General features: G+C 30.9%; 1 protein-coding gene across 3 annotated transcripts in view; it reads left to right on the forward strand.

Annotated features, from left to right (window-relative positions):
- Positions 1–12713, forward strand: part of LOC126838936 (protein unc-13 homolog B) — a 148663-nt gene that overhangs the window by 14324 nt on the left and 121626 nt on the right. Inside the window, exons 1-7 of one of the 3 annotated variants that reach the window (XM_050573744.1) lie at positions 943–1249; positions 8457–8520; positions 9353–9382; positions 10204–10306; positions 10856–10973; positions 11813–11936; positions 12171–12260. In XM_050573744.1, coding sequence (XP_050429701.1) covers positions 8499–8520; positions 9353–9382; positions 10204–10306; positions 10856–10973; positions 11813–11936; positions 12171–12260 — 487 coding nt within the window. In that variant the 5' untranslated portion in view covers positions 943–1249; positions 8457–8498. Of the gene's footprint in view, positions 1–942; positions 1250–8456; positions 8521–9352; positions 9383–10203; positions 10307–10855; positions 10974–11812; positions 11937–12170; positions 12261–12713 lie in introns of those variants that run through there. The other 2 variants (XM_050573743.1, XM_050573746.1) reach the window with 2 other exon arrangements.

A 12713-nucleotide genomic window follows, 5' to 3' on the forward strand; every position in this document is an offset into this window, starting at 1 on the left:
TTTGCGCTACTGTTTCCGGCCATACGACGTTAAAGGTACGCTTTTAAATAAATGATCTATGTGCGTGTGGTCATTATTATAAATACATTTGCTCTAGAGTATCTGTGCTATACAGTATGTTATAACCACAGAGCGGATAGGATTTTTTCGGTATGGCTTCTTTCGTTTTGAAAATCGTCACACAAATCCTCGTGGTCACGTCGAAACACCGACCGGCGCGGCGTTAAGCACTGTCCCCGTTTTGTTATAATATATAGTGAAAGGCGGATAGTAGCGAGGGTTTTAAACGAAACAAAAAACATATAATAAACGAAATATCGAAAGAGAGAAAATAAAAAATAAAAAAATTGCCAAGATTGATTGATCGACCGATTAATTTACGGTTGTCGCTTTGGCCCCGGGGGTGCCGGCCGGCTACTGTATATATATTTTTTTACAACAATAAATAGGACTCTCTTGTGTGATGTTCCAGGCCACAAAGAAAATTATCGAGCCCAGTCGACCGTCGTCCCGTTTGGGTAGTATATATTCACACAGACACACACACACACGCGCACTAAATAAATAATCAATTGAAAGAGCAAGAAGAAAAAACTATACATATACATGTATATATGTATGGTAGTCTAACGTAATAAAGTTCAGAAAAAAAACTCAAGTGCCGGGAGTTTTCTATGACGTGGACGATTGACGGCGGCGATGCGATGGAACGCTGTAAACATTTTTGCCGTCGAAACTAACGTTTGTACAGATGCGTTTTTTTATTGTTTTTTTATTTTGTTATTCGGCGTTGGCGTCGCACTTGTTGGTTCAGGTGTCCCGTAAAAACATTTTTTTCCCCCGCAACGACCACCGCCGTGTTAAATCGATTTACTAGTGATATTGTCGCACACACTCGCACTGACTCAGCCGTGTCCTTCTTATATAGTAAATAAAAAATAATTACTATTGTACTTACTATATCTATCGGCCACCAGTGTTTTTTTAAAATTTAAATTACGTTCGGGTGTTCAAAATTCGAACCGACTGTATTTTTACCGATCGCCCGTTTTTTAATATTTTGCCATCGACTAAGTCGCAAAAACGGTCCGTCGTCGTATCGATGCCCGAAGAGTATTATTAAACGCTTACATTAACCCATTTTAAAAGTACCATAAAACCCCCGCCATTATGTATCGTGTGGCTTGAAGTAGAGCGTGGAGGTCGGTCGTGCAAATTTCATATAACAATTGCTATTCACACACAGCAAGTAAATATTTATTTTTATTTTTTGAAAAATGAACAGACATAGAACGTAGTTCTCACCGTTTATATAGTTTAAAACGTTCATAACAAGACCGATTGTAGCAATTTATTTATAAGGTCCCAGCGAAAAAATAGTTATTTTGTCTCTTAAAAGTGATACCAGTTATAATAGACTAATTTAGAGAACAATTATTGTTTATAAGTAGTGATGGGAAAATCCGGATTTTGCGAAGTTCAAAAAACCGGAGTTTTAAACTTCGAAATTCGAAATCCGGAGTTATAGTATTCGAAGTTCTCGTTATAAATCCGGATTTCGAAGTTTTCATTATAAATCCGGATTTCGTAGTTTTCATAATAAATCCGTAGATTGGATTTCAATTTTTTTACACAAGTAAATTAACTATATTATTTAATTATTTAATATTATATACAACGCGTTTATGTAGTGTACAAAAAAATATTTAATTATTGAATTGGTAAATTAGGTATCTGTTTTTATAGTTATAAGAACATTATGTATTAACACGATTTACAAGTCTCAATGACAGTTTTATAATAGATTAGAGCAATAAGTTTTAATAATATGAAAAATACACAACACAATATATATATAACAAAGTTTTATTTATTTTATTTTTTACTTTTTAGTCCTATTAAAGGTACTTAATAATTGGTGAATAGATTACTAAATTCATTTTAGAAGATTTGAAAAAAACATGAAATTTTAGTGAAATGACCCCCACATATGACCCTGTGTAGGGCGACCTGGATGCCTGAGTCCCAATATAATAACATTATATTATAATGTCATCCTAGATGAGTGTCTGTGCCAAGTTTCAGCCTTTTATGATATTGGGAAGTGGGTTAAATTAATTTTGTAAGATTTGAAAAATATCCGTACGTACAGACGTACGTACGTGTTAGCGAGTTAAAGAAAAGCATGTAAAAAGCATGTAAAAACTACTTAAACATAGCTTAAAATTTTTTAATAGGTTTTCAATATATCACAAATATTAAACTGTAATACAGCATACTTACTTTGTATTTAAGCTAGATTACATATATGAAACTTAAAGTTCATTAGAAACATATAACTTAGGGTAATTTAGTTGAAGGGGTCCGATAATAGCATTTCATAGAGGATTAAAAGTCAACTAATTTGAACAATTTGGTCATCTTGTACTGCTGAATTAGTAATTACAAAATGGCTTTATGAATTTTAAAATCGGTAATTTGGCTTTTTATTTAAACCCAGGTTACGGTTTCTGAAGTTCAAATTTGGAAATCCGGATTTGTCATTAAACCCGGATTCTTCGTAAAATCCGGATTTTTTTCATTGAACTTCGAAAACCGAAAACCGGATTTTACGGATTTTAAGAAAATCCGGATTTATTTCCCATCACTATTTATAAGTATACATTTTCCATAACATTCATACTGGCCTCTAGTTGAAGGGATGTGGAATAGCAATAATAATGTGTAACGAGCGACGTTTGTCGTAAGTTTGATGAGTATAATCAATTAACAAGTATACATTAACAAATACATTCTTAATATTCTTCGAGTTTAATGTAGATTATTTTTTTATGGAAATAAGATTATACTAAAATAAACCAAAAATATGTCTCTTATAAAACTAAAATTTTTAATATAAAAGTTTTTGGGAGAAGCGGGAAAGATTGATAAAGTGAACATGATAACATATTGGGAGAATTAAACGAAAAAGTGTATGAAATACTGTAATTGGAAAAATAATTGGTCAGAAAGACTGGTCAATAAATAATGCAGTGGATGGGCATTACATATGAGAACGACATGATGACAAGTGGTGGCAAATGTAGAAGATTATTACATTGATTAGATACATTGAAAAAAAGACTGAAAGTTGATTGCGACTCATATAAATATGACAATTGACAACTATAATGTTAAAAGAAATTAGAATATTATGAAATCAAGGCTAAGAGAGAACAGAGAAAAATTTAATAATTTTTTAGTGTTTAAAAAAAAATTTAAGTATTCTTTTGTACTGTTATATAATCACTTTTGAACATAGGCTGGTAGATTAAATTACACTATAAAAACAAATAATATTATGTTATATTGTAATGAGTAAATAACCTCTCTAGATATTTACATATTTTGGAAATGAATGTAAGCAGTACAAATAACTAATTACAGTAATGTGTGTAAAATTTAAAAAGTGGAAGTTACTTTAAATATAAAAGATACTAAAAATATCTTATACAAATTAATAATAACGTTTACACAAACCTCGATTTAAACAATATAATCATACAGGGGTAGCTAGTATTTTACTTAAATCTATTTGTACCTAATTTTTTAGTTAGGAATTATAATTGATTTTACAGCAGTTAAGCAGTCTGATATTAGTAATATTATAAAATTACATTATTCGGCTATTTATACTTCCAGATTCTACTGAACTTTATTGGAAATGAATATGAATTTTGATACATCTTTTTAGCTGTTATTTTAGATAATGCGTTACTATTATTAACAAACCTTAAAGCTTTACCTAAAATTTTGTTGCGTTAAACACTATTTCCGGGCAAGTTATTGATAAACTATATTCATTAAAAGTTGGTGTAAGGTGGATTGTGAATAATTTATGAGATTAAATAATTCTTAATTTTCACATATTTCCATTTAATTATCAAAGCTTTTAATTGTGATAGTTTGTAAAACTATACTCATCAGAAAATGGTATATAAAATTCATGACAATATTTATTGAACAATTTTATGCAATGCACGGATTTTATAATTGTATATTTTTACTTATGGAAAAAAGAACTTAGTATACTCTATACGATAGTTTGGTTTTGATGTCAAAGCTTTAAAATAATAAAACATAAAAGAGTTAACAAAATTATATGTTATTTTTTAATGCATGATATAATATATATGATCACTTAATTATATTATTTAATACTTCTTCATTTATTCGACGCTTGAGTAAAAGATATTTTTCCGAACTAATTCGTAGAGGTAAAGAGTATATGGATGTTGTGAACTTAACGTTACATTAACAACATTGTCTAATGGTTTGTTTGCCAGCTGCCGTACACTTCAGTTATTTTATGGATACTTGTTTCGGCGATAATCCTCGGACCATAAATCAACATTAATACCTCTGCGCGCATAATATACCATTGGCCGAATAATCCTAATGAACTAGCGGATATTTAGACTAGGGCAAATTAATTCGATACAATACACAGAATATTCTATACAAAGTTTTTCAACATTCTAAAGATAGGATGATAATAGATGACGTTTAAGAGATTTGTAAAATATCTCTATAACGAGTGTGAGTGAATCGTTTGCTTTCTTTAAGTTTAACGTTTCTATTTCTTACCTTAACCGGTTACTGAGTGTACGATTTGAGGGTTTACAACTGTCTGTCAACCCAACGGTTAACACTTACCAATCAAGTTAAACACTCCGATAGTAGGTTGATTATTTCCTTTTTTTTAACGGTTATTTTCCCAGATAATGGAACCGTCATCAGCCGAATATTAAACCGGGATCACACGCAACAGAGCTGCTATCCCATTCAGGAAAGTAATACCTCAAATGTGTGTATGATATTTTTTTTTAAATATGAAAAAACTGTCAAAAGTAGCTTCTTTTGATCTATATTTTCGGACAAAAGTTCTAAGAATTCGTGAATTGTTTTCAAAGAACATTATAATTTACATTATAATTTTCAGTTCATGTTTAATTTTTTCTCTTTTGTGCTGAATTGTAAGTATATTTCGATATGTGCTGAGTTGTTTTATGAGAACTCATCGTATTTTGTAATAAATGATCTTAGAAATCATGTGATAGATCTATTAAAGTTTAATTTAATTCGAGAAAAAAAACCCAGTAGACAATTGGAATTTAATGCTCAAATAATAATATGAAAGTTTACATTAAAATTGTTAGTTATAAAAATATGTATAGGTAGAGTTAATTTAAATGTTGATTCTATGTTTAAAAACCAAATAATTGTAAAATTTAACCATTTCTATATAAAAATATTTAAAACAAATATGGTAATACTATCATTTCCAACTATTTAAACCAAATTTGTGTACGTGAGTATAATAATATAATAATTAACTAGTGCTAATTGAAATTGATTATCAAGGAGAAAGTAATAATAAATCATAAAGTTTTAATAATGACAGTGTCCCTTATAAAAACGGTAATTTGTTATATTTGGCTACAGTTACTAATATGTTTTTTAATCAAAATATCAATGTAGTTGAAAGAACTTATTACTTCTTATAAAATAAAACTAAACAATTTTTATTTAAATAAAAATATTTTAATATATGCTGCTTTGCCTTATCTTGTCCAATATTTAGGTTATTTACGTTTTTCATTCAGGTGTGTTTATTTTAAAAATGGTATTAAAACTACATTAAATAATACTATGATTTTATATTTATATAATAATTGTTCAGCAATTTTGAATATTATTGGTTTTCAATTTAATATTTTAAGAAGTAAGGTGAGATCATTTAAAACACAGTACCTTGCTTTTTTTGTGTTAAAAAATGATATTTATTATGGGACAAAATATAGGAAATATTTTTTAAAAGTTAATACATAAGATATTTTTAATACACCAAGTATATTTAACACTAGTATTACTATAATTTAATTAGTATTAAATTATTTTGGAATTTATGTTTCTATGAGTTGTAGTAAACGCAGGTTTGATCAAAAATTATTTCATAGAAGTCTTCAAAATCTATATGAAATTAACATTAAACTTATTAGTAAAATCGTATCTTGGATGTTCCAGGGTTGGAATATATATACGTTTATACTTTTTTTAAATATTAATGTGACCTTTGAATTAAAAGATTAAAACTATGTACTATGTAAATAAATTGAGCAACTTATGTTTTTTTTAAACTCGTTTAGTAGACATTCTGGAATACATTTTCGCGTTTCATTCTTTATTTGTAAGACATTTTGGTATTTTTATTCCCTTCAAAGACAGTTGTTAGAACTATTCTCACATAGGATTTGTTCAATTCGAAACTTTGACAGATAGTTTGTGAGGGATGGTAAAAACTAAAACATGACTGTTTTGTAACGTAGTAATTATAACAATTATATTTCTCTGCGTTTATTTATCAGTGGAATATTACGTTTATTATAATTTATACAGTATTAAAAAGCAATTATGTTTTCTTAGAAATACACGCCCTTCAAAGCCATCCGTAAAAGCGTTGATGTTTTTTACAAATGCCTACTTCATGTTTTCATTTTTTTTAGGTATTATTTCTCAGAAATACCTAGAGTTATTATTCTCTTGACGCGTGTCCTAATGAATCGAAAAGTGAAAACCAATTTTCTTTTCCTTTGAACAAATGATTAAAATGTATTTTTATTTATTATCCGGCAGTAAATTGATATTTACGGTCCGTTAACACTATATTGCGCTAATACCCGCTGTAATGTTTTTTTTAGTTTACTGTTCAGTGCTTTTGTAAATAATAAATATATTATATTACTCGTAAATTTTGATGCGATTACTCACGTTGGATAAGACACTGTTTTAGCAATAATTTAAGTAGATTTTTGAACAAATAGCATAGGGTTGAAATAATAACAATGGCGAAACCGGAATTTGCCGGTATTTTATACGTATTACGTACATATATTACAAAAGACATTTAAGTTAAGTGTTTGTAGGTTTGATGTTTAATGCATGTCTCGACCCACATTACACCAGCTGTAAAAATATAACAAACACTACACATACCAAGGTACATATTATTATTGTATTTTTATTTTTAATAATATTTTTTATAAAAATGTACCATTTCATAAACGATCCAAATAAATATGTATCCTATAAAACTGAATTAATTTGGTCGGAGCTTTTGGCAAATAGTGTGGAATTCGAGACGCTACAAAAACCGATCGTGTTTTGTATCTTAATTCTCACATAACAGCTAACTTATTTATATTTATAATGTGTAACAATCTTTTAAATTAAATTTTTAAAGGAAGCTTATCCTAATGCGATGATTGGTTAATAGTCAGTCAATATTATGATAAATACGTATCATCCAATTATATTAATAAGTATAGTTCATAGTTATTTACCCAACTGTTGTTGTGCCTGTGGCAGGTGTCTGCTATATGATAAAATAGTAGTAAGCTTACGATGACGTGTTATATAGTAAAAAAGTTAAAATTTATGAACTTTTAAATGGAATACAACGTAAACATAATATAATGGTATAAAATATCAACCGTATACTGCATGCTATTCGATAAACGTCGCGATGTCGAGTGGAATAAAATGGTTTTTCTTTGGTTTTTTATTTACGTAATAGAATTTTCATTTTATGGTATTTGATGTTCGGAGAGATATATTCTGGATTAATAGGCCGGAAAATAAAACTCAATTTTGGTATTAGTTTCTCTTTAAAAATCTTCAATTCGGATAAGACAATTTTTATATGAAAATAAATTTACCGATGATCCATCTATGACCGTTTTGTTGTTTTACTATATTCAGTGTGGACTGTCATAGACGCTGTGTCTTCATGACAAAATCGGTACAGTAGAATTCGTCTGCTTTGCTTCTCTCTGCCGTTTCCACCGTTTTCGAAGAGTTATATCGGATAGAACAGAAGATGTAATTATAAAACGGAAGCTCGTTTGCCGTTTCCGTTGACTCGTCGAACGGTTCTCGGTTCCGGTAATTAATTATGTTTTCATAAAAAAAAAACAGACATGTTAATTGCAACCCTTAGGTGTTGTTTGAAAAATACAACTGAGAAAAAAATGATGTTATCTTAGATCTTAGATCTCCAGAGGCTTTATGTTTCACCATTTATTTAACTTTTATATTATTTATTATTATTTCGGTCAAATGTAAGCACTAACTTTTGTTTGTAAAACATATATTTGAGAGTTTTTATTTCGTTGGATAATTATTTTGGGCAATTTTCAGAGCGCATGGTCGTCTTAGATGAACGACCCTATATTATTAATGGCATTTTATATAATATATATATGAATTTAGCGTGGTGACGTTCTCGTGCTTTTCGTTAGACATTACTATGTCGTATATCGCTGAACCATAACCATACTATATGTATATTACCTATACAGTGTTTATAATTTGCAACGTACACCCATGCATTATATATTTTTGGGTTTTTGTTTCAGGCCAAAGCTTAAGGATACCGCTGATAAACAAGCGCAAACGAAATGTCTCTGCTCAACGTAAAAGGTACGATGTCATTGGAAAACATATTATAATATTTCATTTCGATGTGTATACACCCAATTAACCCTTTACACCCTAGTCTAGCGTGTAGCTGCGTATCTACCGCGTACACGACCGACAACGTTATACATATTAGATAATCCTTCCTCGGACGCACAACATTGGAAATTCAGTCCACGTACATAAATTAAAATTATGAAAACGCATGTGCCCCTCCTCCTCTCTCACCGCCGTTTTAGTTCACCTTGTTTTTATGTAGGTGTTTGGCCAAAGAAGAATGTAATATTGCCGTTTGAAATCCCATGTCGAGTTATCCGAACAGTTTTTATTTATTTATTTATTTATTTACATAGATGTGTTCCACGAGGATTAACCTACCCACTGTGATATTTCCAAACTAAACAAAAGTATTAAAATTCGATTTATTTTTTGTAATATTTACTGCACTCATAATATATTAAATTTATAGCTATACATACAATAAATGTATTGTACATTCATAAATATAATAATTTATTGATTTTAAACGATATAAAATAAAATCTAAATTTACGTCAACGGTAGTTGGATTACATTTGGAAATGGGTGAGTGGAGCCTAGAGCTGTGCTACTTTTCTAGCATGCCAAGATTTATTGTAAGTTCTCAAATGACAGTTATCCAGTTAGTTTAATTTGGGGTTAATTTTATTTGGGCTAGATTGCAACGTTTTGTATTATTCATTTAATAATAATAAATACAATAATATAAAAAAATACATGTATATATGTATATGATATAAATATATGATATGAATATTTTGTATTTAAATTATGTCATTTGATTTTTATGTTGCAGTTAAAATGGCTCGTTATGTCGGAGACCAAGGTGAGTGGAATATAGTTGCTTAAAATATCTTCCTTATTTTTTTTTTATGCTCCGTCTCCGCGCAATTTTATTACTCAGTCGTATCATATACAACACCGTCGCCCGAGTCTTCCTCGGTCGGTACACGGTTAAGGGGAGGTATAGGGGATTTTTGTTCTGCTATCGACGCACGATGAGATTGATGGCTCGGAAACTTTAGGTGTTCGAAGACTGTTACGGTTTCAGATAAGCGCAACCGCCACACTATCTTGTTCCTCTCCACGCACAAAAAATACGTTGACTCTAAACGAGCAAATTACCAAGCATAGTACGTTAAACGTTTGCCGTCGTGCTTAAACGTTTTGTTACCCTCTGTATACTCATACACACACACACACACACTGCGATAAACAAACCTACAGCATGTGTGTGCATATAATAGGATTGACGGATAAAAATAGTGGTGCACGTGCAGTCCGCTGGGCAAACGGTGAAAAATAGCTTGTCGAACTTTGGGTGGCCGACGGCAGGGGTCGGGGAGATAATATAGACGTGAATCACACTAGAACAGGGCAGACGGATGTATTTAATTAATAGTGGGTTTTGTTATAACATGTTATTGTAGCCGTGTGTTGTTGTGCCATTCGTGCTAACATAAATATCGGACGGCGCTGTGTATAGATAATTTTACTACACCGGTGCGCGGGAGGCGCTCGATAGTAATTGTTTTATAACGCTAAGCGCTATTATCATAATAATATACAGTATAACGCTCACACGGGCAATATTATCAATTTATTGTTATTATTAATAAAACATTTTTTTGTTTGTTTCTGTTTTAGCGGCACAATTCAGTACTTACGCCACGTTAAAGTTGCAAAACGTTAAGTGCACGACGGTCACGGTGAAAGGAGCGAATCCGTGTTGGCAACAAGATTTCTTATTGTAAGGCCGTCGCGTATCGAATAAATCTATAGTCGTAACAATAACGTTGATAACAATAACAACTCGACAACGAAAAAAAAAGTCCATTGATAAATCCTACATACTAGGTTTTATTACATTGTACACTTATGGCTTTTTTAATGTTTTGTCCGGAGAGAATGGAATAATATAACGCCCTCTTTCAGACTATTTTTGGATTAGTCGTCATACGGAAACCCATTTTATACAGAATAAAAGTTTCCAAAGAGACAACTATACAACGTGTCGATAATTTTCGTTAAATTAAAACATCTTACTTGTTACACTAATTGATAATTTAACTATATAATTTGACTTCAAAGTTCTTATATTATTTTGTTTAGAAAAAAATGCATTATGTTTATTTAGCGTTCAGAAAATTTTAGATTTTTCTCTCTATAAAATATGTTATAGCTGGTTTAAAAACAGTATCTTTTATCTATCTTTTAATAATACAATTTTTTTAAAAAAAGTACTATTATTTATTATTATGATTTATGTTGTTATTAATTATTTTTGTGTTTGCCATAGTGAAACGAACGACGTGAACACGGGCTTACTGGTAGAAGTATGGCGCAGAGGGTTTCTGTTGGATTATGCGATAGGCTATCATATGGTCAGCTTGCCGACAGTGCGCTACTCCAACGAGGTAATCGATCATCCGTAGAAAATATATTATATCTTAGTCAGATGTATATTATTTATTATGTCGACCGTCTATTATCTACTGTATAATATTTTATATACGTATAGAGATTTTGTTTTCTGTCAGAAAACAATTATTATCAGTATTAAACTTGAGATGGCCGCCGTGTTTCCGTAACCTGACATGGCCTAATAATTTTGTAAAAATGTTATTAATATTATAGTTACTTAGTAGGTATTATAGTTGTGCTGTGAATAAGGGTTTTAATTTAAACGTTTGTAACTTGATCAGATTTCGGGAATTGAAATGTCACCATGACACACCATCGAGCGTGTCTAACATAATACGTCAATAATGATGGCCCTTAGTATTGTGTAGCTGAGAACTATTTTTTTTTTTTAAATCAAATGGGTGCGTTGGTTTATCGCCTAACCCTCTAACTGGAGGTTAGATTACGTTAAATTATTAAAGTCAGCGTGGTAACTGGTGGGTGGTCGCTATTGTATTACATTTTTCAATGTAATGAAAGATGACAGTGCCACTTTCCTTTTGTCAATTACTACCATCAAATGAGTTTCATTATTTAAAACGGGTTTTTCTTCATCATAACAGTGTATAAATACTGTACCTCAGAACTAGATAAATGTATAAATCTTATTCTACACGAAAAATTGTACCAATCCAAAAACCGCTATGTTTAAACTTTAGACTTACGTTCGTCTAGTTCTGATATACTCTGGTGCCTACAGGATAAGCCAAGACAGATTTGCTGGCACGCTGTGATAATATAGTGTGATGGAATTTTTTAAAGTTAATTTTCATAGGTTGTTTGTTTTTTATAGGACGGTGACGGAGACTGGGTATCGCTGGACGCTGAACTTGAAATGAGCGACGGTGTTGTGTGCGGTACCAGATGTCCGACCGGTCACTTTCTGTTGATCGACGCCAGGTTCGAGCTGCCCTTCGGTAAGTCGCACGTTTTTATCGCCGTACTTAAAATTATTACACTAATGATTATAGGTACTAGTTTTCCAAAATCTTAGCATTTCGTGTAAAGAAAAAACCTGTTTGACATATTACTTCAATAAATATTAAAAATATATTGTTTGTAACCGTGGACTGGATGTCCGAAAATATATTCACACACGAGGAAATTTAAAAACCAATTTCATCGATGATGTGTAAATTCACGTTTTATAGGCCCTTACGATCCACCGACTGGTTGGAAAGAGATCTTAGGAGAGCTGAATAATTCCAACACGGCCCCACCAAGCGCCAGTGCATCCGGAGGTACAATAATGAAAAATAATAATGGCAAAACACTTAAACGTCTCGCACGTCTGTCTGGGCTTTTTTGGAAGCATGATGGTTCTTATACATTCTCTGATACTTGAACACTTGATTCTTGATCTTTACACTATTGTGATGTAACTACTATTCGAGTAATTTGAATTACACGGGTTTCGCCATGATAACATTTTTTGTAAAATATTGCTTCCCTTAATCTAACTAAATTTATTAACCCTTAACTTCTTAAACAACGGTTCCGGGTAATTACCCGGTTAATTCACAGAGAAAATTAAAAACACAGCTAAAAAATAATAGCTATTTAGAAAAAATTAAAAACTTAATAATGTCTCATAAGAGTAATAGATAATACAATGGTACACAATTATTTTATGGTAATTTTTTGCGCTTGTTATTTACGAAACTAAATTCGGAACAAATTAAATCTATTTTTTC

The sequence above is a fragment of the Adelges cooleyi genome, unplaced genomic scaffold (genome assembly GCF_023614345.1).
Source record: "Adelges cooleyi isolate 19-005CV unplaced genomic scaffold, UGA_ACOO_1.1 ACOO_flye_CR_arks_rails_tigmint_CR_PRNA_30, whole genome shotgun sequence".
Lineage (NCBI taxonomy): Eukaryota > Metazoa > Arthropoda > Insecta > Hemiptera > Adelgidae > Adelges > Adelges cooleyi.